Below are 27,177 nucleotides of genomic sequence, written 5' to 3' on the forward strand. Positions count from 1 at the left end.
AATATATGTAAATATATACGCACGAGAAGGAGGAACCGCCGAAGCGGAAAACCTGCACTCCATGCAGTGAGGCATCATCAGGGGAACCCAGACAAAGAACGGAAACTTGCGGTCAAATGACGGTCAAGTTTATTTAATAGTAAAATAAAAGGGGCAAAACCAAAACAACAAGCAACAGAGGCAGGACACCAGTAGAAAATGTCCTGTATCAACGCATTTCGCGCTTTACATAGCACTTGTTCAAAGACAAGGGACACAGCAAACAATGGTGTTAAATACAAGGTAGTCCTTTCACTATGTCAATTAATTGATCAACTCTGTATAAGAGTAGGTGACCCCAGTGGCAGGCATCTTGAAACATAAAAGCATGGTGAAGTTAAACAGAGTGTGCCATGTAAACTATCAGTCTACTAATAGCTCAACATTGACCATGTAAAATGTAACAAGAAGCCAATAAAACCCGAAATGGGTAAATAGGTAAATCATTTTCAACATAGGAATTGATTTAAGGCCAGCAAAATGCATAGTGCAAATACTATATTTCACAGTATGTTCCGATATTTAATAAGGTGCACAATCAACAAGTAAGAATCCACAACGAATGCAGTCATAAGATGATAATCAATGCATTTCATCAAAAAAGACTAATAAAGTGCCATTACTAATTATGGTCCGCACATGTATTTGAAAACGATCGCTAAAGGGCACAATGCCATCAGTATATTCGGAAATATCTTCAAATTACGAAGATATGAAACTGGGACAAATTACGATCACACACAATTGAAATGGTAAAATACATCACATCTAAGTCTGTCTAATACAATACGGAACAAGATATTGAAACAGCAAAACAAAGTGCCAATGTATAAGAATAAAACATTTAACCATTGCCCAATTCATAACATTAAAAATGCATATACTTAATCCATCAAATGTGGATATAGTGCAACAGATAGCATGATAAAGTGCATGTGCATGAAAGCAGCGATGTAATAAAATGCCAATGCAAATAGCAGTTATAAACTCGAAAGAGTAATACACTGCCTTAATCTCGGATGTAAATATATATGTACATATAAATATGAGAGAGGCACTGTTTATTTGCAAGTGTGGAATGGTGTGAGAATGTGTGATGTGAGCATTTGTGTTTGTTTATGTGCAACCGTGTTTATATGTATGCACATTTGTGAGCGCATGCACATATAAGCCCTTGTGTATGCATGCTTGAATGAGATTGAATCTGGGTGCGCGGGTGTGTGTGTGTGTTGTGTTGAGTGAAAAGAGTAAGGGTAAGGGCAGGGGTATTGTGAAGGGAGGATTCAGTGCATAGTAGCTGTAGGGAAGTGGTTATCGGTGGGTGTTAGGCACCAGCATGGGCAGGTCTTCTCAATGTGACATGGCAAGCAATATTACTGACATTATGGGCAAGGACAATGTGGGTGATCTTATAGGAGGTACTGGCCTGTAGTGACATCTCCTGCATGGGCATGTTTTCATTGAGTGGCACTGGTAATATTACTGGCACCAGCATGGGCAGGTCTTCTCAATGTGACATGGCATGCAATATTACTGACATTATGGGCAAGGACAATGCGAGTGATATTATAGGAGGTACTGGCCTGTAGTGACATCTCCTGCATGGGCATGTTTTCATTCAGTGGCACTGGTAATATTACTGGCACCAGCATGGCCAGCTTTTGTCAATGTGACATGGCATTATTACTGACATTATGGCAAAGAACAATGTGGGTGATCTTATAGGAGGTACTGGCCTGTAGTGGCACCTCCTGCATGGGCATGTTTTCATTCAGTGGCACTGGTAATATTACTGGCACCAGCATGGGCAGGTCTTCTCAATGTGACATGGCATGCAATATTACTGACATTATGGGCAAGGACAATGTGAGTGATATTATAGGAGGTACTGGCCTGTAGTGGCATCTACTGCATGGGCATGTTTTCATTCAGTGGCAGTGGTAATATTACTGGCACCAGCATGGGCAGCTTTTGTCAATGTGACATGGCATTATTACTGACATTATGGGAAAGAACAATGTGGGTGATCTTATAGGAGGTTCTGGCCTGTAATGGCATCTCCTGCATGGGCATGTTTTCATACAATGGCACTGGTAATATTACTGGCATTATGGGCAAAGACAACGTGAGTGTTCTCAAGTGAGGGCACTAGCTTACAGAGGGACTACCTGCATGAGCATTTTTTTCATACAGTGGCATTGTAAATATTACTGGTATAATGGACTAAGACAACATGAGTGTTCATACATGGGGGTACTAGCCTATAGTGGTACAGCTTGCATGGGCATGCTTTCATACAGTGGCACTGGCAATATTAATGGCATTATGGGCAAAGAAAATGAGACTGTTCTTACGTGGGGTACTGGCCTATAGTGGCACAGCCTGTATGGGAATATTTTCATACAACAGCAAGACAATATGACTGGCATTGTGGGCAAAGGTAATGTGAGTGTTTGTTTGTGAGCTAATGGTTTAATGTGGCCCTGCCTGCCTGGACATGTTTTATACAGTGGCATGGTGTTATTACTGTCATTATTGGCAAAGCAAATGTGATTTTTCCTTCAGTGTGAATTCAGGCCTATACTGGCAAAGCCAGCATGGACATGCCTACAATGCATTCATACCGTGGCATGGCATAATTTCTGGCATTGTGCATAACCAACATGAGTGCTCCTACATGGGATAATAGCCTATAGTGGCACAGCCTGCATGTGCATGTTTGTATGCAGTGGCATGGCAATATTACCGGAAATAAGGACAAACACAATAGGAATGTGCTTAGTTGGGGATACTGCCCTTTAGGGAAACATCCAGTGTGGACATTTGATGTAGCATGACAATATAACTGAAATGTGTCTTTTGTTTTTTTATTGTGATATGGTTTACATAATACCTTACACAAATCAGATCTAATCCAAGTACAGAAACCAAAGAAAAATATAATGACTTAAAACCAACTTTGATTCAAATTCAACACATAAAGAGGAAAGAATAAAAAAAGAAAAAAAGAAATAAACACACATACGATGAAACAAATAAGCAAACCTTCAACCAATTAGGGCTAAAACATCATTTAAAAGATGTCCAGAAGCTATTATTAGAGACACATTTTTGCCCCACATTAGTCTTGACCAAAACAGCTTCCTGGAATATTCAGAGTTAAAATTGTCCAATTCTTTGTAGAATGGGGAGGCTCTAATATCACTTAATGCCTGACACTTTAACACCCAATGTTGTATCGTTTCTGTTACCTCCATTAATTGACAAAAACGACATGAGGAAGAAGTCTCATTAGTTGAGTCTGTAGCCCAGTTTTTAGTTCTCTCTCTTGTATGAAATTTATTAAGTCTAAAACATATATATAATAGATGTAATTTGTTACACGGAAAACATTTCATATAGAGAGAGAGATGATTTGTTTCCCAAAGAAACTTAGCCTACCCATAGAAGGAGTAGTATGAGGAAATAATTTCCATAGTAAGTCTCCACTCCTCCCTGAATAATTTGGCTTTAACGGTATATAGGCAATTTAATAACTCCTCATCACACGAACCTATACACTGAAGAAGATTCTCTATCCAGTTTCATAATTTTTTTTATAGTACTCAATGAGGACTCTTTCATTAAAGTGTATAGATCTGTATATAATGAGTTATCTGGAAGCGGAGAGGAATTTGGCATAATGTGATAGTTAGGGATTGTGTAAAACGCAGAGCTTTTTTGCAGATATGACCCTGTAGGGCATCAAGGTACCCCGAAAAGATCTACCACAGAGATATCTAAACCAAAAAGTAGAGTTGGCTCAATCTCACAAAGGTAATATTTTAGAATAGGTAAGATGGAAAATGTACATACTTTTGCATACAGGCGTTTCATATGGGATCGTCTTTCACTCATTAATAGAGTCGGTGTTGGAAAGATTGCAACCCAAATAATGCATCTAAACAGCCAACTCCACTTTATCCCCATTCAGGGACCACCACATGGTTTCATACTTCCTAATCTTGGAAAAAGTGACAACTCTGGATTTCGATCCATTAGACTGCAAGTTGTTCTTTAGGGTATAGGAACAGAAAATATCAAGTTTCCGTTGCAGGCCACGCAGAGTCCTGTCAAACAATATAAGATCATGAGCAAAGGCAAGCCACTGGATCCTCAAATGTCCAAGTCGCACAGGGAAAATATAATTGGCCTGCCAGAGATCCTCTATGTCACTCAAGTAGACGTTAAAGAGTGTTGGGGCCAGGATACAACCCTGTTGTGTACCCAAATCAACAGGAATAGATCTTGACACTACCCCTTCCAGATTCAAACCAATCGCATAGTTGTGTTCTGATATAAAACTGCTACCAATTGTAACAATTTGGGAGAAACATTAGACTTTATTAGTTTATCGCACAGCTTAGTGCGTACCTCACAGTCAAAAGCTGAAAGCATGTCCAAAGACGCCATGTAGACATTGCCAGCCTGGCTGTGTTTGATATTATATAGCAAATGTGCCAAAATGGTAGAATTGAGAGGGGTGCCCATGTTATTCCGGAACTCCACTTGAAAACGTGACAAGGTGGCAGATCTATTCAAATCTCTATTGTGATCCCATAAGAGAAGTAAAGCAAAGACCTTACTTGCCGAGTCATTCAAAGGTATTGGCCTATTGTTGCTGGGGTCAGTAGGGTCACCCTTTTAATAAATCGGTAGAATTATGGAGCAAGGATATAGGAACAACATGATATTCATAGATCTCCTTAAAGTATGGCATTAAAATTCCCGCCCACGTAACCGGGTCCTTTTTTTATAAAACATGGCCCTTGATGGTTTCAATTTTGTGATAGCCCATGTAAGATCTACAACATCCCAATGGCAATCACCTGGAATGAAGGGGGCCCTCAAGGGATCATGTTGAGAAATAAAAGCTGGCGGTAGCTTACGTTTCTCAGTAAAAGATTTGACCTATGTAGATTCTGATATCACGTGGCCCCTACTCTGTACCGTAGAGTCCGAGATGTTGTTGATGCGTGCCCAGAATTGTCCACAGTCAGTTTATCAAGAGACTCAGCATAATTTGATTATCTGTCATAAACATATCGTATTTTATGGATTTCACAAAATATTTGTGGCTTTGACAGATACTTTTTTTTGCATTTTGATATTCATCTGGCTGAAGACCCCTTTCCTTTAAATTCCTGATGGTTTTACGTTTATCTCACTTAGACTGGGCCACTCTAATATCGAAGTAATGAGGACATTTCTTATTCGGGAATGTGGCTTGTTGCGAAAACAGGTCCCTAATACATTTGACTATAGTCGCATCAAGCGGATCGAGAAGCCCTCCATGGCTACTACAGCCCATGTTGCATGTCTCACCAGTATAGTAAACCTTTTGAGAGGGATCCACCTTATCCAACAAATTATTCATAAACCTTTGGCATATGGAATTATGCCATCTGCAAGTTAATCATTTCCTGTCAGCACTACAATTTTTCAAAAAGGTGTGCTGTAAACTGCACAGATGTTATCCTTTATTTGGTTTGGGGGCAGTGGTAGCAGTGGGGGCTCTGCACCCTTTGGCTCTCCAGGTGTTTTGGACTACGGGTCTCATGATCGCTCGCCATTGAGTGTGTTGACTGGGGCGGAGAAGCAAAGGTTGCAGACCCCCGGGAGTAGATGAATATGTGGAAGCAGCAAACCTCTACTCCTGGCCCATCTGCTGATTCTAGTCACAAGCAGGTGGTATCAGGAGCAGCACCACTTACCCCTGCATGTACGTGTCTGCACATAGCAGGTCAAATCTGTTGCTTTGTTTTCATTAACTCTTGTGCCCACACACTACGCTACTAAGGTGGCCTGGGAGTGTTATCAACAACACTGAGCTAGGCAAATCTATATGCTTTGGGTAATGGCAAAGAAGATTGGAGAGCAAGGTCAAGCACTTAGACGATGGTGTCAAGGTGCTCTGAGGTGCCCTAGGGAGTGACACGTCAGTGGTGAAGGGAACCAAGCAGAAGTTAGAAGCAGAGCTGTTGGGATCTGCTGGAGAAGCCTCATTACGAGTTTTCCGGTACAGGAAAAATGCTTGTATAATTAATTGCCTGTAATTCCGACATGTGAGCGCCACAGATCTACCTCCAGTCCTACCCTGCTGGTAAATCTGGTCCCACCGGCTAAAATAATTCTGCAATTACCTGCATGGAGGCCTATGGGGCTCCATGGAATGGGGATTTACTGGTGTTTCCGCCGCCTGGAATATCCCACTAATACCGGGATATCAGGTGGCGGAAACTGTTGGTGCAGTTTGCTGGATTCCCACCGGAATCACTAGCAGGATACCGGCAAACTTGTAAGGAGCCCTGTAGTGTTTGGAAAGCAGTGCATGATAGCTTGGGAAATTAGAGGAGGATTAGAAATCTCTTGTGACGCTATCGAATATTTATCAGGAGTATTGATGCACCTCAAGGCATTTCAAGCACTTTCAAGAACTTAAAGAAGCTTTATGTCATGTAAGTCCCTCGCAGGCTTAACATACTTCTAGAATCTTTGTGCATCAGCAGTTTAATTGCAGTAAACAATTTCATAGTCTTGTTGCTGTCTTTGGTATTGCACTATTTTGAATATAGTTTCCCCATATTCAAAACTCTTTAATCATACACCCCTTGTGGATTTATATAGCGCCCACCCACGTGGGGCGCTGGGGGGGACAGAGTTTGCCATCAAGCATATGGATGTCATGAAGTGCTGTAGATCACACCCCCACACCCAGACCCAAGGGCTCAGAGATTCTGAGTGGCGCTCCAATGGAGAGTGTCAATAACTATCCAAAGTCGGTTAAATGTGCAGAGTCTTATTGAGTGCTCCACCGGCACAACCTCCATGAGAAACCTAATTGTTTCCAGGTCCACTTACTATTTGTGACGTTGAGCTTGTTTTCCCCCAATCTCAATTATAATTTCTTGAAGTCACTTTTTGGGCTTTGGTTGGGTTTTGTAAGGCTTCTAGAATGCCTACTGTCGGCTTCTATCAAAGTCTGATTCCCGATTGTGAGCAGCTCCTCTGAGTGACAGCAGCTGCTTTGAAAAAGCCTTAGCCAATTGGAATGTCCAGTAATGATGGCCTGGCCAATCCCAGCCAACAGCTTGTATAGGTACGGTCCATACTAACCCCTAGTCTGTCCCCAAATGCTTGTTTAAAAATAATAAACTACATTAAAAAAGAAATAAAGACAAGGCAAGCTCGGAGAAATATTCATATTGTTCTCAAGAAGTAATAGCCACAAAAGTTTAAAAAAATTGTAACAGAAAATAATAAAAATAAAAAAGAGAAAATAGATTCAATGTAATCAAAGATTTGTTTTTATTGCAGGTAATGTATTTAATCATTTTTACGCCTACCCAGCCATCTGAATGTTTGGCTTACTAAAAAAATGTGCTTCTGTTCTTTTTATTAATGTTAATTACTCCATCTTTATGTCGTTCTTCCTTTTTTAATCTCTTTTTCATCGTGGGGGTATTGGGACTTATTTTTGGTTCTTATTTGGGGGTTCACTTGTTTTGGGTTCCTTTTGAAAGAGTATTGCGCTTGTTTTTTTCAACCGACCATAAATAAGAGTTTGGTGTCGAGAAAAAAGAGAGCGCTCACCCACACACCTACTCTCAAGACCCACAGTTGCGGGCACAATGAGTTCCTCCTGCTGACGTGGGCGGTGGTGAGCCGACGGGGAGTGAGATGAGCAGTAGTCTTTCCTCTGAAAGTCTGCAGTGTGGCACCCCGTGGATGCGTGCAGGTGATAATATTACCCCACCCTCTAAACCACAGCAGCAAGAGTTTTGGGACTCTAGCTCTCCTTGACACATCTCAAAAACAGTGTCTTATTTTCTGATGCCCTTTGTTACCTCTATGGGTGATCCCCATGGCAATCCTAAATGCCCTCTGAACATTAAAACCCAGGAGGTGCACCCTTTTAACTCCCAGGCCCTCAACCTCCAGTAGTGACTCTGGGGCAGGGACTGATGGAGCACTTTCTGATGACACAGGCCTATTGACTGGGGACTCCCTCATGAAGGGCACTTTCTGATGACACAGGCCCATTGACTGGTGACTCCCTCATGAAGGGCACTTTCTGATGACACAGGCCCATTGACTGGTGACTCCTTCATGAAGGGCACTTTCTGATGACACGAGGCCCATTGACTGGGGACTCCCTCATGAAGGGCACTTTCTGATGACACGAGGCCCATTGACTGGGGACTCCCTCATGAAGGGCACTTTCTGATGACAGAGGACGACACAGGCCCATTGACTGGTGACTCCCTCATGAAGGGCACTTTCTGATGACACAGGCCCATTGACTGGGGACTCCCTCATGAAGGGCACTTTCTGATGACACAGGACGACACAGGCCCATTGACTGGCGACTCCCTCATTAAGGGCACTTTCTGATGACACAGGATGACACAGGCCCATTGACTGGGGACTCCCTCATGAAGGGCACTTTCTGATGACATAGGATTACACAGGCCCATTGACTGGGGACTCCCTCAGAAAGAGCATTTTCTGATGACATAGGATGACACAGGCCTATTGACTGGTGACTACGTCATGAAGGGCACTTTCTGATGACACGAGGCCCATTGACTGGGGACTCCCTCATGAAGGGCACTTTCTGATGACACAGGCCCATTGACTGGTGACTCCCTCATGAAGGGCACTTTCCCATGACACAGGCCCATTGACTGGTGACTCCCTCATGAAGGGCACTTTCCCATTACACAGGCCCATTGACTGGTGACTCCTTCATGAAGGGCACTTTCTGATGACACGAGGCCCATTGACTGGGGACTCCCTCATGAAGGGCACTTTCTGATGACACGAGGCCCATTGACTGGGGACTCCCTCATGAAGGGCACTTTCTGATGACACAGGCCCATTGACTGGGGACTCCCTCATGAAGGGCACTTTCTGATGACAGAGGACGACACAGGCCCATTGACTGGTGACTCCCTCATGAAGGGCACTTTCTGATGACACAGGCCCATTGACTGGGGACTCCCTCATGAAGGGCACTTTCTGATGACACAGGACGACACAGGCCCATTGACTGGCGACTCCCTCATTAAGGGCACTTTCTGATGACACAGGATGACACAGGCCCATTGACTGGGGACTCCCTCATGAAGGGCACTTTCTGATGACATAGGATTACACAGGCCCATTGACTGGGGACTCCCTCAGAAAGAGCATTTTCTGATGACATAGGATGACACAGGCCTATTGACTGGTGACTACGTCATGAAGGGCACTTTCTGATGACACGAGGCCCATTGACTGGGGACTCCCTCATGAAGGGCACTTTCTGATGACACAGGCCCATTGACTGGTGACTCCCTCATGAAGGGCACTTTCCCATGACACAGGCCCATTGACTGGTGACTCCTTCATGAAGGGCACTTTCTGACGACACAGGCCCATTGACTGGGGACTCCCTCACCAAAGGCACTTTCTGATAGCACAGGATGACACAGGCCTATTGACTGGGGACTCCCTCATGAAGGGCACTTTCTGATGACACGGGATTACACAGGCCCATTGACTGGTGACTCCTTCATGAAGGGCACTTTCTGATGACACGAGGCCCATTGACTGGGGACTCCCTCATGAAGGGCACTTTCTGATGACACGAGGCCCATTGACTGGGGACTCCCTCATGAAGGGCACTTTCTGATGACACAGGCCCATTGACTGGGGACTCCCTCATGAAGGGCACTTTCTGATGACAGAGGACGACACAGGCCCATTGACTGGTGACTCCCTCATGAAGGGCACTTTCTGATGACACAGGCCCATTGACTGGGGACTCCCTCATGAAGGGCACTTTCTGATGACACAGGACGACACAGGCCCATTGACTGGCGACTCCCTCATTAAGGGCACTTTCTGATGACACAGGATGACACAGGCCCATTGACTGGGGACTCCCTCATGAAGGGCACTTTCTGATGACAGAGGACGACACAGGCCCATTGACTGGTGACTCCCTCATGAAGGGCACTTTCTGATGACACAGGCCCATTGACTGGGGACTCCCTCATGAAGGGCACTTTCTGATGACACAGGATGACACAGGCCCATTGACTGGCGACTCCCTCATTAAGGGCACTTTCTGATGACATAGGATTACACAGGCCCATTGACTGGGGACTCCCTCAGAAAGAGCATTTTCTGATGACATAGGATGACACAGGCCTATTGACTGGTGACTACGTCATGAAGGGCACTTTCTGATGACACGAGGCCCATTGACTGGGGACTCCCTCATGAAGGGCACTTTCTGATGACACAGGCCCATTGACTGGGGACTCCCTCATGAAGGGCACTTTCTGATGACAGAGGACGACACAGGCCCATTGACTGGGGACTCCCTCATGAAGGGCACTTTCTGATGACACAGGCCCATTGACTGGGGACTCCCTCATGAAGGGCACTTTCTGATAACACAGGACGACACAGGCCCATTGACTGGCGACTCCCTCATTAAGGGCACTTTCTGATGACACAGGATGACACAGGCCCATTGACTGGGGACTCCCTCATGAAGGGCACTTTCTGATGACATAGGATTACACAGGCTCATTGACTGGGGACTCCCTAAGAAAGAGCATTTTCTGATGACATAGGATGACACAGGCCTATTGACTGGTGACTACTTCATGAAGGGCACTTTCTGATGACACGAGGCCCATTGACTGGGGACTCCCTCATGAAGGGCACTTTCTGATGACACGAGGCCCATTGACTGGGGACTCCCTCATGAAGGGCACTTTCTGATGACACAGGCCCATTGACTGGGGACTCCCTCATGAAGGGCACGTTCTGATGACAGAGGACGACACAGGCCCATTGACTGGTGACTCCCTCATGAAGGGCACTTTCTGATGACACAGGCCCATTGACTGGGGACTCCCTCATGAAGGGCACTTTCTGATGACACAGGACGACACAGGCCCATTGACTGGCGACTCCCTCATTAAGGGTACTTTCTGATGACACAGGATGACACAGGCCCATTGACTGGGGACTCCCTCATGAAGGGCCCTTTCTGATGACATAGGATTACACAGGCCCATTGACTGGGGACTCCTTCAGAAAGAGCATTTTCTGATGACATAGGATGACACAGGCCTATTGACTGGTGACTACTTCATGAAGGGCACTTTCTGATGACACGAGGCCCATTGACTGGGGACTCCCTCGTGAAGGGCACTTTCTGATGACACGAGGCCCATTGACTGGGGACTCCCTCATGAAGGGCACTTTCTGATGACACAGGCCCATTGACTGGGGACTCCCTCATGAAGGGCACTTTCTGATGACAGAGGACGACACAGGCCCATTGACTGGTGACTCCCTCATGAAGGGCACTTTCTGATGACACAGGCCCATTGACTGGGGACTCCCTCATGAAGGGCACTTTCTGATGACACAGGACGACACAGGCCCATTGACTGGCGACTCCCTCATTAAGGGCACTTTCTGATGACACAGGATGACACAGGCCCATTGAGTGGGGACTCCCTCATGAAGGGCACTTTCTGATGACATAGGATTACACAGGCCCATTGACTGGGGACTCCCTCAGAAAGAGCATTTTCTGATGACATAGGATGACACAGGCCTATTGACTGGTGACTACTTCATGAAGGGCACTTTCTGATGACACGAGGCCCATTGACTGGGGACTCCCTCATGAAGGGCACTTTCTGATGACACGAGGCCCATTGACTGGGGACTCCCTCATGAAGGGCACTTTCTGATGACACAGGCCCATTGACTGGTGACTCCTTCACGCAGGGCACTTTCTGATGACACAGGCCCATTGACTGGTGACTCCTTCACGCAGGGCACTTTCTGATGACACGGGATGACACAGGCCCATTGACTGGTGGCTCTTTCATGAAGGGAGCCCTCTGTGACCTTCAAAGAACATCTCATGCAACATCGAGTCTAGAATAAAAGCAATGGGGAATCAATTCGAATCAAAGAGCGCATACAAATTAAAACACAGAAAAAGAGGCTTGTGCTGTTGTGAATATAAGCCTCGTCAGTCATGGATCCTCAAAATACAGTTGAATGGCTGGAAAATAATACTCGAGTACCTAACCTGTGCTTGGCATGCTGGAGCCAGGTGAAGGATAAGACCTTTTGGAAAGGATGCAGGTGTTTTTCGAAACTGAATTCAAACCAGAACCTCGACACCAGTAAAACTCAATAAGCCATATTTGTCTACCACCAACCAGCGGCCAGCAGCGAATCGATCCAATCAGGGGGTGGGCGTTGCAGAGCTTTGAAGCCCTGAACAAAGAGAACTTGACTTGAAAGCAGTTCCCGTTGTTCTTTCGGGGGGAAGAAGATTCTGTCATTCCCTGATTTCTGCAGCGAGGTACAGAAGAGCCGCCATGGGTTGCACGAAATCAAAAAGCACTCGCTGAAAAGAGGGCTAGTGTCTTCGATCTGGCCTGGTGGTACATGATGGTACATGAGGGGGAAAGCATATCAGTGGCAGCTGGTGATTTGTTTAATTAGAGGGGCGTACATTATTGCCTCAAATAAGTAGGAGTGACCAAACGTAGCAGGGGAGCCCGAATTAACCTACATGGAGTTCAGGGTGACTCTCCCCGAGACTGTATTTTCAAATAGTGGGGTAAAATGATGCATTTGTCAGCATACTTTCTATGAAACATTTTGCAAAAAGCCACACAGTTTGCAAACGGTTTGTATGATTGTACATTAAAAATTCCATTAGAGACAAGTCACCAAAGTTCAGAGGCGCATTTTCCAACTCATTTTCATTATGCCTTTGCCCACAATAAATGCCAGTATAAAAAGCATGTTCATGCTGGCTGTGCCCATACATTTCCTTGTAGGCTGCACAAGTATATGCCATTATTACCATAGAAGAACTTACTCCTGTTGGTCTTGCCAGTACAAAAGGCCATGTAACAGTTAGAACATATATCCAGACTAGCTACACCAATGTAGGCAGTTCTACCTACTTAATACCACTCATTATGTTTACTTTAATGTTGAATCAGGGTAAAAAAAAATGGCATGCCACAGTAAGAATACATAGCCAGATTGACTGCAGCAATGTAAATCAGTCTAGCCATCTAATACCACTTGTCATGTTTGCTTAAACCTTGATGACCAGCACAAAATGGCATACCAGAGTAAGAAAATGCAACCAGACTGTCTGCAGCAACATTGGCCAGTCTAGCCACATAATAATGTTATGCCCAGTAACAAATACCATGCCACAAAAGGAAAATGTAACCAGACTGGCTGCAGCAATGTAGGCCAGGCTAGCTACATAACACTTATCATGTTGCTTGTACTTTGATTCCCAGTAAATAATGCTATGCCAGATTCAGAAAATGTACCCGAACTGGCTGCAGCAAAGTAGGCTAGTCTAGCACATATAAACACTTATATTTGATTTACCATTCATGTTGTCCTGGGAGGATAGCTCAGCGGCAACATGCACGCCTTGGAAGCAAGACGAGACTAAGCAACACAGGTTCGATCCTCGGGTCCACGCTTAGAAACCTCTGGGTGTTTAAGCGCATTATAAATACGCAACTAAGACAAAAAAACCATTACGCAATTAAGAAAACAAACAATTCCTGTAACAGCGCCTTGATGCCTGCGGACTGTGTGAGCACTTTAAAAATGCAAAATAAACAAATAAATGTCCAGCAAAAAATGCCATGCCACAGTAAGAAAATGTAACAAGACTGGCCGCAGCATTGTTATTGTAGGCCAGGCAAGCCAAATAACAACACATCATGTTCGCTTGAGATTTGATAATGCTATGCCAGATTCAGAAAATGTATTTGAACTGGCCACAGCAAAGTAGGCCACTCTAGCACATAAGAACACTTATCATGTTTGCTTTACCATTGATGTCCAGAAACAAATGCCATGCTACAGTAAGAAAATGAAACCAGACTGTCTGACGCAACATTGGCCAGTCAAGCCACATAATAATGCTATGCCCAGTAACAAATACCATGCCAGAGAAGGAAAATGTACCCAGAGTGGCTGCAGCAATGTAGGCCAGGCTTGTCACATAACAACATTAATCATGTTTGCGTGAACTTTGATTCCCAATAAATAATGTTCTACCAGATTCATAAAAAGTACCCAAACTGACTGCAGCACAGTAGGCCATTCTAGCACATAACATAGCATATAACAACACTTATCATGTTTGCTTTACCATTGATGTCCAGCATGCCACAGTAAGAAAATTTAACACAACTGGCTGCAGCAATGTAGGCAAGTCTAGTCACATAATAACATGTATCATGTTTTCTTTAACCTTAATTCAAAGTAAAAAAAAAAAATGCCAGAGTATGGAAATATGGAAATATAAACAGCCTAGCCACAGCAATGTAGGCCAGACTTGCCACACAAAAGCACTTATCATGTTTGCTTTACCCTTGATGCACAGCAAATAAAGACATACCCGAGTCAGAAAGCATCACTAGGCTGGCTGCAGCAATATAGCAAGTCTAACCATGTAACAAACGTATTATGTTTGCTTTAACGTTGATGCTCAGTGTAATGTGCCCACGCAAGAATCAGAAAATGTAAACAGAGTGGCTGCAGCAATATAGGCCAGTCTATCCACATAATAACACTTATCATATTTGAAACATTAATAACCACCCTCCCCCAAATGAGGGGCCCAATCCCCAATGCAGAAACAACCAAACACATTCATTCAGCATGCATACACCATCAATAAAACTCCCATGTGTATTCACTTTCGTACCCATACACCATTCATAACTCTCTTTTACCCGTGCACTCATAACATACACTCACTCATTCACACACACAACATACCCCCATTCATTCACATGTAGTCATGCACACATACACATTTTTTATTTCTTAACCACAGAATCTATTCTGCCTCTCGATAGGCTACAACAGCCCTCCTCTATCTAGCTTCAGCACAGCACAAACAGGAAAAGGGAAGCAGGGTGATTTTTCTGTTCCCTGCCCATGAGCAGATGAGCTGGAGTGCTCTGAATATGTGAGGAGGTGCAGGAATACCCCCGATGCACATTCAGAGCTGCAGTCCCCTATCCTGCATCCCCAAGGGGCCATGCAAGGCGGGGAAGCAAAATGCCCCTGGCCTTGCAAGACCCATCATTGGTCATGTGCACTGGGGCACACAAACTTTCAAAATGAAACAACATTTCTCTTTCACAGTTAAAGCCAGCCCAGAAGTGTTCCCTCAGTTGCCAAGCTGAGGGAGCACTAAGTGGTTTTTACTGGGTTGGTTTGGCGGCTCTTCCAGCATGGGAGGGTTGACACTCCTTTGCCTATTATGGACGCACTGCCCCTGCGATAAACTGACAGTATATGCATGATACCATCGAATGTATGTAACCCCTTTGTTCCCCGTGGTGGGCAATAATTACCGGTTTAAATAAAGCTCACTCTGTATAAAGAGGAGCATTGTGGGGCTAGCCTTCTTTGGTCACATTCATTTTTCAAAGGTATGAATTCTTGTACAGTGCGAGCATCCACCACCACAAGCTGTTCTTGCAGGAGCGTAAGTGTTATCCCTTGAAACAAGAACAGTAAACATTTTCTAAAATAACACTTGCCAGGACAGACATCTTCGAAATTATTACTGTGCATGTAACGGCATTTCCGTATGCGTGTCTGTGTGTGGGTGTGTGTGATCTCTGTGTCTGCAGTTCGCTTTAGTGTGTCTTTCTCTGTTTACCACTGCAAATTGCGAAACTATTGTATCTGTATGCACTTGTGTACAGTTCAGAAATTGCCTTCTTTTTACACAGTATGCAGAAAGTGAAGGAGGTAATCCAATGAGTTGAGTGCTTGCCTCTAATACATTTTTCATCCTGCACCCTGGAACTGCCCAATTGCAGATCATCTTAAATGGATTAAGTTTAGTTTGCACTAGAAAATAACAAACAAGCGGAATCGTGGACCTATAATGTACCACCCTCACACCCAAAATGCAGCCAACCTGCCAATAAGCTTGAGAGGGATCAAGTAGTACTGCAATAAAAAAAAGTACAATAACCGATGGTTTTATTAGGGATACAGCAATGCCGGGTAGGAGTGACACGTTTCCTTCTGCTAGAGGGAAGCACCCAGATTTTTGGAAATGTTGGGAACTCTGGCGAATGGATTCCGCCATGAAAGTCAGATCAGCTAAACTCCTGCTCAGACAGCACTCTGTGTTTTGCACACTGGTGTTGGTGGGTTTGTACCCAGATGGGCCTGCCGGCCACTGGGTGCATTATTAAATGTACCACAATCCACATATAAGACACCCCCTGTAAACCAGCTGCTCCAGACATTGGCAGGGCAAGTCGGGAACACATTCTCTGGATGCATCTTCAGGTACCCTTCTCACCAATAAATGCCCTGCCTACAGAGCCCCTCTGCTCTGCTCTGCAAGACTCACAACTCTTAAAGGGGCAGGTCTTCTCCCTAAAATGCACAGAATAAGTGACATTGCACATGATGACATCACAGTGAAATGCCAGCAACATGACATTTGACTTCAAGAATATCCTGGGAAATTAAATGTTATGACCTTAGACCCTGCTTACATCGCAGGAAGTGATGTTGTGGATGTAAGCACGTGTGAATATGCTTACATTTAATAACATAACAACCATATGATAAAGCCATCAAACGATTATTTTAGCTACCAACCATATTGTATGCATAGTGCTGCCTTGATAATCCATGGGTTGGCCCTGTTACTGCCATCGCCTGCAGGTCATAGCCTTGCATGCCAGGTGTAGTCATATGCTAAATACAGCCCGGCATGGTCAGGTGCTGCCAAACGATGCTACGTGTAGCTTCCTATAAGCAGGTACATGCTTGCGATAGCCTCACATTCCAGGTGTAACTATAATATTGAAGGTACAACCTGACGCGTTAAGGTACTGCCAGCATATGCCAAGTGCAGCCGCCAATTCCTTAGAAATGCTGTTGAATGCCAGTTCATATCTCATATCCCTTGTATAGACACCCTTTACAAAGTACAGCCTCACATGTCCAGGCACTGTTATCATATGTCAAATTCAGCCTCAAATGTTCTTGTAATACTGCCCAATGCCAGTCAGGTGTAGCCAACCACACGTGGATGGGACAGCCTCAAATGTCCAGGTCCTGCCATCATATGCCCTGTGCTGTCTCAAATGCCCCAGTAATGTCATCCAACGGCACATAAGGCCTCATACCCAGAGGTTAATCGCAACATGTATGGGACAGCCTCACATGTACAGATGCTGCCATCATATGTCAAATGCAGACCCAAATGCCCTAGTAACATTATTCAGTTGTACTTAATGCCTCATATTCGAGGTATAGTCACTGCACATAGGATGCAGCCTCACATGCCAAGTTGCTGCCATCATATGCTAAGCGCCACCTCAAATGATCCAGCCCCAAATGCCCAGTCACCATACATAAGGTATTGCTTGACACCTGCTCCCCCAAACCCTCTGCATGCCTGCATACACACATCCGTGTACTTATCTGGATAGAGGCTGTGTGTTCATTGTTCTGGCTCCTGATTATGAGGACACGGAGTGCCTCCTGTAAGGTAGGTTTTTCTAAAGTCCAACTTCTAATATAGGCCTGTCCTACCCGCGCTTGGTAGAATGGCAGAGCAGCCAGGCTTATTTTAGGACGAGGAATGTGAGCTGTAAATCAGTACACAGAAATCAGAACATACATAGATCCAAAGAAGCACTTACACACTTAAAGTTATAGCAAAAATAGATATTTATTTTATATATATACAAGGCAACACGTAACTAAAGAAATACTGTATCAACTAAGAACATCAAATGCACATCCGGATAATAAGAAGAAATATAGCAGGTGAGTAAATGATCATGTACTTTTCTATTTACACATGGAGTGATTGCAGCCATGTAAGTAAAAACACAACTTGAATTAACTCTGCATTACTGTGTTATAAGTAGGTCAAGAATGTAAAGAAGCAACATTAACAGGTAGGCAACACTGTAGCAATTCTTTGTAAAGTTTAGGCATTATTTCCCTAACTATAAATGATACCTTTAGCTCCGTTTTTGGACGGAAACAAGCAGCGCCAAAGCCAGTAGGAATGGAAGATTGACTGTAGGGGAATCAGAAATGCCAACGTCAAGAGGAATGCAACAGTTCTGATCAAAATCCTCTTAGTACAGGCATGTAGCAATTTAATAGTTCTTTGAAAGGGCACAGGAGCTTGGAGAAGCCTTACGGTAGAGGCACAAGCTGTTGGGTCTCGGCGACTGGATTTGGGTGAACACTCAAACAGCAAAAACTGTACTCCCAGAACAAAGGAGTGACACAAATGGCTCAAGGTAAGTTTACCCCGAGCTCCACAGTATCTTGAGAGTGCAGAAGATGATGTAGCTGGATGCTTTTCTGATGCACGGCTGCAAACTCGGTATCCTAGTCCTTGGTCGTTGTGATGAAAGGGGGACCATGGATGGGCTCCTGCAGCAGTAGTCAAGAGAGGGAGTTGCCAGGAAGGAGTTCTTCCTACTCCCGCATCAGTGAGTGGTTCTGGCACCTTATTATCAGCACCAGGAGCGAACACTCACCACTGGTTGGAATCTTCTCATTTATTGGTCCTGCACTCTAGTGAGGGGACTCTCGGGAGAGGATTCTTGCTTCTGGAGGTGTACATGGAGGCCACCGAAGTTCCAGTGAGATTTGTCAATTAGAAGATGATGCACTCCAAGATGGTTGAGGTACCCTGGGTATAGGGTTCTGCAGCCCTGGAAGGTCATAGGATGTTGGGGGACAGCTCAAATCCATGGTGGTATTGGGGCTGGTTGTGTCTACTAGCCCAAAGGAGGAAGTTGTCCTTGGCGGAGCTTCCCTTTTCAAGACAGCAGCTGTACTTCAGCTGTGCTTCTGCGGTTACTGGAGGTGCTGCAGGCATCTCTGGTCATCTTCTTCAGAGCTTCTGTTCCAGTGGTCGACTTAGCCTTCTGTCCCAAAAGCCTTGTCTTTTATGCAGGAGCCCATTCATTCAATCCTATGAACCTGTCAATCACCTGGTGCTGGCTATCCTTGCAGGACAGCCAGCCTCCCAGTTCAAACTGGTTGCAGCCAGACATACTCTCAGACAAAGGCATGCAATATTTCAGACTCCTCCCTCACTTCCTGCCTCAGCGTACACACAGGAGACTTGGCGGGCTTCACAAAGGAAATCCACCAAAGGAAAATCTCAAACTGGACCCACCTTCACCTGGATTGGCAGACGAAGGGCCAAGAAGCAACATACAAATGAAAAATGCATATAAAAGAAGACTGGGGTCATACTGGGAAAATGGTCACCCAAGGGTGCTGTACTTCAGCTGTGAAAACAGCCTGCGAGTAACTAACACAAATGGTAGAAAAATGTATCCACTGCCACCAGCCATTTAGGTGTGTCTGTTACTGTCAATAAAAAGTTACACGAACAGCTGGAGAGGAGTTACTGCGTTACCCCTCAGCACCCCAACTAAGGTGGTGTGTGTTGATTCACAAAACAAAAGGTAAGTAAGGTACACAGTATCCTAGTATCCTTGAGAACAGTCGTTATCATGGGAAAATAATATAAAATAAAATGGGAAGCCCAATGGGCTCCTCTGCAACACGGCTTATAGGGTTCTGGGTGCTGCAACACAGATCAAATACATGGAGGAATGTCTGACTCCATTAAAGTAAAAAGTATAACAGTAGCAGTAAAGTAATATTCCGAAGTCCGAGCACAAAATAAAATGAGTCAGCGAGGAAAAGCCCCACTTACTCAGATAAACAGATAAAAAAATCCCAGAGTCCAGCAAAAGTGCTGGGGGTCTCTCAGGTTGAGGGGAATTGGCTAACACTTCCCCTCACCTCTGCTCCTACTTGGTTTTCCCTCCACATTGGCAATATGTCGCTTGCACAGTGAGGCAGGGAACAAGGGTGTTCCAGCTTTTCTCCCCACCCTTGCACTCAGCAGCAGCCGCCAGGGAGCTGATGACGTGCTAGTAGAGGGATCAGCGCTGGGATCTTGCTAAACTAATCCAGGATCTCATCAAAGCCCTCTTTATTTTTGGTTTGGACCTGTTCCTGTGATCACTTAACCAGGATTCGCAAAGACAGTGACATGGGGATCAAGTGAGTGGCCTGAAGTAACAGTTGGTGGGTCGATCCCTGCCGCCGACCCCCATAATCCCACAGAATAGCCCCACCCGTCATCCTTATCAACCCCTCAGAGAAAAGACTTCAATAACAGCCCCAAACACACATATCGGGCCACCCAGCCCACCCCAGGGACACTTTTGCCCATTACACGCGCTCTCCCATACATGCATAACATTATCGTCTTGCCGCTCTCCATTTAGTACATCCCCACATGATCACAAACATGCATCCTCACCCTGGGTCACCCACCTTTTACAGGCACGTCCAGACCCCGATCCTGACAGACAATGTGCCACCATCCATCCATTTCCACACACATATGTCTACCATCTCACCACACTTCCCCACTGGCCCCAGGCACAGGGCAGGAAATAAAATAAAGTTGAGCAGAGGCAAAAGGAGGGCAAGGGAGACACATAAGGGAAACAATAAAGTGCAAAAGAAGAGGTACAGAGGGTAATTTGGCAACATTGGGCCCATTATGTCTGGGTTCCAATCCTGGATTCTCCACTTGACCACACTTCAGTGATCTTGGGCAAATCAATGTATGCCTCTGCCTTCTGTTTGCTTATCTGCTAAATATGGAAGCGCTTAGAAATAAGCTAGACACCAAAGTAAAACTACTTTATAAATGTAAAAAGGATGCCCACGAGAAGATGGCTGTAGTTTAATGGCTGAACTGCAGACTTTGAAACCTGAAGATATGGATTATAATCCTGGTTTCACCAATTGACCACAATTATTTGATCTTGTGCACATAACTGGTTCCCTGTCCTCTGGTTAACTTATCTGCCAAATAGTGACATGTACCGAAACTCAGTATCATGTGCTGCTTTAAATAAAAAAGGACTGAGGAGAATAGGACATAGAGCAGATGCACCCTAGCAGAGAAGTTGTGGATTTAGAGCCAGAGCATCCCAGTTCAAATCCAGGCATCCCCATTGGAACAAAACAGTCTAGTCTTGAGGCAATCACTGAAACCAATAAAAAAAGCAGCATCACATCAAAAAGACTAGAGAGGAGAGACATGAGCTAGTAGCTAAATTGTAGGCATTGGTACCAGATCTTGGTAATAATAATTGGTATACTTTCAGTGCAGCAATTGTTACTATTATGTTGCACATGTCCTCCAAGCTTACCCTTACTATCGTATACTTCTAACTGCACCCATATTATTGCACCCTAGTTACTGTATCACCTTGTTATAGAGTGCCCCATTGCTTCACAGCTGCTGGATTTGCACTACAAAAAACAACAGGACACACATATGTACATACACAGATTGTGGTGGTTGTGCACTCCAGTGATTATACCAATCTGATTACTGAACTGTAATTATTGGATCTCATTACGAGTTTGGTGGTAATTCGATGGTAAATCTGCCGAATTACTGCCAAACTTGATTACCGTTTCCACCACTTAGTCCCGTGGAGCTACCACGGGATTACTAGTGGCTGTAGGGTGGTTTCATTTCCCATTTTTGGAGTCCATGGGATTCGATGGGGATTTTTGGTGAATTTACCACAAGCAGAATTACTGTGCGGTAAATCCACTGATTTTTGGCAGCAAAAAGCTGGAGGTGAATCTGCAACTTTTTCTCCAAAATTCGGCAGATTTACTGCACGGTAAATCCATGGGCGGTAAACGGAATTCCCTCCACTTTTTCCCTGCACCGCAAAACTTGTAAGGAAGCCCATTAATGTCCTTTTCACTTGTGTTATTTTTAAAAGCTGTGTTTTTGTGGCCTTTATCAATCATTGTTTATTAAAAGGCCACAGTCTGCATTAAATATTGTTTTGAAAGCATACACTGAGCCACCATTTGGGTATCTTTGAATGTCCCTTCTTGTGAGGTCATTGATGGGCCACCGGTTGTGTGATTGATTGATATTTTATTTCTATTCTAAGAGTTTCTAAGAGTGTGATGACTCTTCCAAGTCCCTGAAGAGTTTGGTGATCTAATACCATTGATTATAATCTCAGTTTCACTACTTCTCCAAACGTGTGTGATATTGGGCAATTATTTTCCCCTGTCTGTTGCATCTTTCACAACTGTTAAATATGTTAATGCTTTCTATGGAGTGCTATAGCAATGTTAAAAAAGGCAATTAATTGCCAAGTTGTGAACTTTATGACCAGAAATATGGGTCCTAAACTGTGCATCTTTTCTTGAACTAAATGATTTGATGTTGGGTAAAATAATTTTCCCTCATTTTCCAAATGCTTTTATTTTTTCCCACCAAAAAAGAAGTGTCATCAGTCCACAACAGAGGCAGCCATCACCTCTCAGTATTATAATGTGTTAGGTTCAGAAGGTGCAGTGGGATTTTACACATGAAGGGCATGTTGTCATTGAACTGTTTAATCGAAAGGTTGACGAGCATGACATGTTTACCACAATGTTTGAAATATCACACGAAAATGGTTCTTTCGGAGGGGAACATTCTGCACCTGCTGGGTGGTGAAGTCCCATAGAAGCAGAAGTGCCCTGCTCTTTGTGGGCAAAGCCATTAAGGGTGCACGGAACATAGTGCTGGCACCTGGAGTTGCGGGCCTTCACCAGTTAGTGAGCTGACATGTGTCAGCGGGGAGCAGAGGTGTGGCATCGGGTGAGACCGGTCAGCGGTAGGGGAAAGTCCTGATGTGTGGGAAGAGGAGGAAGGTATGTGAACCACTGGGGCGACCAGGCCCACAGGCAAAAAGAGTATCAGTGCTAGGAAACTAGTGGCAAGATGGGGAGAGGTGGCAGAATGAATGGGGAAGGTCAACAGACAGTAGGGTGGTGGGGTAGGAGGTAGGGTGGGGCATGGTATGGAACCTAGAGGGTCTAGCTCTTTTGCATGGCGGGATCAATGGATGCGGCTGGGCCCTTCCTGGACAGGTTCGGAGTCTGTCTGCTTAGCATGTCACACTGCAGTGACCGGGCACTCTGTCCCGTTCACCACTCTATCACACAGTGGAGATGTTGTGTTGGGTTTGGCCAACACAGGATGGCAGTAGGAGGGGAGAGGGAGGTGTGTCTATGCATATATACATGTCCACGATACATACACACAGAGAGACGTGTGTGTACATATATATATACACACACCCACACGTATACAGTTATGTGCACTATCATGACATGCAAAAGCGTCACTTATAAGCCGAATCTATTGCTGTGGAGTACAACTAGGAGGGAGATAGGATGTGAGGAGCAGGGCTGGGCTGACCTACAGGGAACTCTGGAGATTTCCCGGTTGGCCTCTGCACCCACACCTCTTATGTGTGATAAGCTATTGTGTGTCCAAATGTTCTCATACGAAAGGTTTGGGGTTTGCTGAAAATGTGCAATATGGGGCCACTTTGAACATTATTTCCAGGGCCTCTTTTGGTTTCCAGTCCAAACCTGGTGAGGGACACACAGCCCACTAGTAGTATTTGGCTATTTACCCACTGACTGCCCATGGACATCCTAATCCCTACGACCATTCCCGCCCACTGCTGGCTCCCCCCCTCCCCAAAACACATCCCCCGGGATCTCTCTGACCTAGCTTTATGAAGCAGTAACATTAAACGTTAAGCAGTGAGGGCCTGCCAGTGTTACTTCAAGCCAGTCTTCTGAGAGTTAATAGCTTAATTGCAGCTATACATGCGGGGATTGTGTCATAAAATGTCTTAATCAGGTTTGCTTTCAAACGCTTAATTTAAAAGCAGTATGCTTATCTTTGCACTAAGGCCCTGTAAAAAGCATCCCTTGGCAAAGCCAGCCATTTTGGGTTGAGTATAGGTATCAGATAGACATTTGCCAGGCACTGCTATCATATACCCAGTCCTCACACCATTTTGCAGCTGTTACCATCTTAGGGCTAAGTCGTACCATTATGACAGTAACTGCCAAATGCTTATCCCAGCTCGCCCACTTCCTATGCTGTGATGCCCAATTGTACCCCCACTGGAGCGCCCGGTTGCCTGGCACTACCATCCTCTGGGTGCCTTGTGCCCTACCGTAGTTGCCTATTATTACCATCCGCTGCCCCCCCCCGGCCCCTGGGCAACTATTCCCTGGGTGCCCTCGTCTGATCAAGCCCTCGGCTCTTCTCAGGTGGGCACGGGTCTGTCTCCCTTACCTTCAGCATGTCCTTGTAGCGGCCCATCTCAGAGTGCGCAGTGATGAGGCAGCCTAAGACGCGGAACCTTCCCGCGGGGTCCACAGTCTTCTCCAGCACCTTCATCCACACCTGCAGGGCCCGATCCGTCTGGTTGGACTGGTAGAGCTCCAGCCCCTTCTCCGTTTGCTGCTTGGTTTGGTCCTGACCCATCTCAGCCCCGGGAATGCTCGTCCAAAACCCTAACCTAGGCAGCCCAGAGGAGGCTCGCCTACTACCCTGTTCAGGGAAGTAGTATGGCTGTGCCAGAGATGGAGCACGTGTCCACACCTCAACCTGGGATGGATGTAAACTCGCCTAGCGTCCAGATCTGTGGAACGCAGCTGTGTCAGTGGAGACTCGCCTAATTTCTTGATCGGGGTAGCACGGAGACTGCAGGGGTGGAGGCACACCCAATTCCGTGCCAAGGGTGGCAACGCTGCGTCGGTGCAGGATCGCCCGATGCCCTACTCGGGGTGGTGCAGCTGGGGCAGTGGTGGCAAGTTTGCTCAACGTCCTGATCTGCGCTGCATAGCTTGGCTGCCTTGCTAGCCCGCTCAGTACAGCCCTTCCGGTTCACGTAGAACAGCACGCCTGTTGCAGCGGTGGAGGCGCACTGCAGTGACAGTGGCGAAAGTGTCTTGATGCCCTGATCAGCTCGGCCCCTCGATATCAAATGTTGAGGGCAGCCTCGCCGACCGGCCTGATGCCCCGACAGCCGGGGCTCTAGCGAGGGGCCAGCACTGAGCTCAGTGGCGGCACGTGCATGCTTGACGGGCGGTGGCAGGAGGCAGACAGGGCCCACACACACCGAGAGCTAAATCCTCACCGCCAGCTCTTGGGCGCTCATCGACGTGGACACAAGAACTCCAACAGCGGGGCCAGGAAGCGGCGTGGAACCCAAGCACGCGCGGGTGGCTGCCGTGGGAGCAAGGTGGTCTCACGGAGCCCCTCCACTGCCCCCGGCCCGCCCCCTCCTGTCAGGCCTCGCAGCTGTCCCTGCCAGTCTGCCCACGTTTGGCAGGAATAGAAGACTTGGAGAGCTCCAAGGTCACAGTGCCAACAAGCCCCCTCCTCACAGGCCCCACAACACAAATACTCCAAGACGGGGTATGTGTATAAATACCAACCCCCGCCCTCTTTCATTGACATAAACACTGTCAGGCCACATGTGAGGTTTAATATACCCTGCCGCGCCAGCCGGGCGCTCATTGGACCCAGTACTGATATAGCCTAAGAAAGACTAGGGGGGCTTAGGGGGGGCACGTGGACACCGCACATCAAGGAGCTCAGTGACATGGACAGAGGAGGGGTCTGGCGGGTGGGGTTTGCTGTGGCGGGGGGTATGAAAGGGGACCAGAGAGAGACTGACACCGTGGGAGCGTAGGGAGGGTCACAGCGTGGGGACTGCGCCCAGTATTAATAGCCCAAGAAAGGCAAGTAGAGGGGGCCAGGGAGGGGCGAGGCAGACGCCAAGGAGCTCAGCGACATGGCAAACAAGCCAGGTCTACATGGGGGCTGAATAGGGCAAGAGGAAGGAAGGCACAATGAGACTCTGCGCAGGGAGGGCCCAGTAAGGGCCACAGGGAGGATGCATGCAGATAGCACAGTGGTGCCAGTGTGACGAGACCAACAAAGGCAAGCAAAGACCCAAGAATGCTGGGCATCAAGTGGCCAGGCGGCATCATGGGCGTCACCTAGGGTATTTGTCCCCGCAACTTTTGCGGCACACCATTTTGTCCCACTCATTTGGCAGGGGGCCCCTTTCATTTAGATGTCACCCTCCCCCAACATTTTCAGCAAAGTTACTCCACTGGGTGGCATTAACAAGAAGGGGCAGGGGGGGGGCTGAGTAAGGCTCCTAGTGCCTCCAAAGCAGACTGACACCACAGAGGCCTGGGCAAGGCCAGAGGAATGCCCTAGGAGAGTCACAGGAGGGGCCAAAGACAGCCTAGGCCCCACCAGGCTGAGTATTAGTAAACACCCCGAGAAGGACAAGCAAAGAGGGGTCCGGGAATGTGATGGCTGCACACCACGGAGCTCAGTGACGTGAACAACGAGAGGGGGTCCTGCGGTCTCAGGGGTAGCGAGCGAATGGCCTGCGATTGCGCTCGAGGGGGGAGTGGGGGGTGACTGAGCGAGGAACCTGTGGGTGACTGAAAACATGCGAGCAAGAGGAGCTCTGAGCAGGAGGGTAGGGCGCTGTGACTGTATGCCATCTTATACACACGTTCCCACTGACCATTTGAGAAATCCTCCCATGTAGTTAAACTGTCATGGCCAGGACGGAGTAGATGAGAGAGAGAGGTCAGAGAGGAGCACAGCTGGATGCCACAACCACTCGTCTCCTCCACAGTCACCGTTTCAGGAGCCAGTGGAGCGTCTTCACAAGGCAGCAACAAGATATAGCGTGATCTGCTTTATTACTATCACCGTAGTACCCTAGCTAGTCGTAGCCGGAGGACTCCCTGTGATCTGATGCCTCTGCCAGACTTGCTGGGCTGGCACGAGAGATAGGCGGTCCGATAAACCACTCATTGTATGTAGCCCTGGAAAATCCAACTGATAGTATGTATGATGCATGTGAACAAGAGGCTGTGACAAAATGAGTATTGCTCTGCAGGACTACAGGGAGGACTAGTGAATACACCTCCTACTCAGCTCCACACTACTACTAAACCAGCAGATCCCAATCATAAAGGTGAAAAGGGCACCGCCCAACAGAGATCCTTCCTTTTCCTCTCAGGGAGGTGCAGGCAGGGGGAAGGCTT

General features: G+C 46.3%; 1 protein-coding gene across 1 annotated transcript in view; it reads right to left on the bottom strand.

The window, feature by feature from the left end:
* RAPSN (receptor associated protein of the synapse) overlaps positions 1 to 25,345 on the bottom strand; it is a 447,427-nt gene extending 422,082 nt beyond the window's left edge. Inside the window, exon 1 of the mRNA XM_069623106.1 lies at positions 24,389 to 25,345. Coding sequence (XP_069479207.1) covers positions 24,389 to 24,580 — 192 coding nt within the window. The 5' untranslated portion in view covers positions 24,581 to 25,345. The remainder of the gene's footprint in view (positions 1 to 24,388) is intronic.
* Between the last annotated feature and the right edge of the window lie 1,832 nt (positions 25,346 to 27,177).

The sequence above is a fragment of the Ambystoma mexicanum genome, chromosome 11, assembly GCF_040938575.1.
Source record: "Ambystoma mexicanum isolate Mex_15411 chromosome 11, UKY_AmexF1_1, whole genome shotgun sequence".
Lineage (NCBI taxonomy): Eukaryota > Metazoa > Chordata > Amphibia > Caudata > Ambystomatidae > Ambystoma > Ambystoma mexicanum.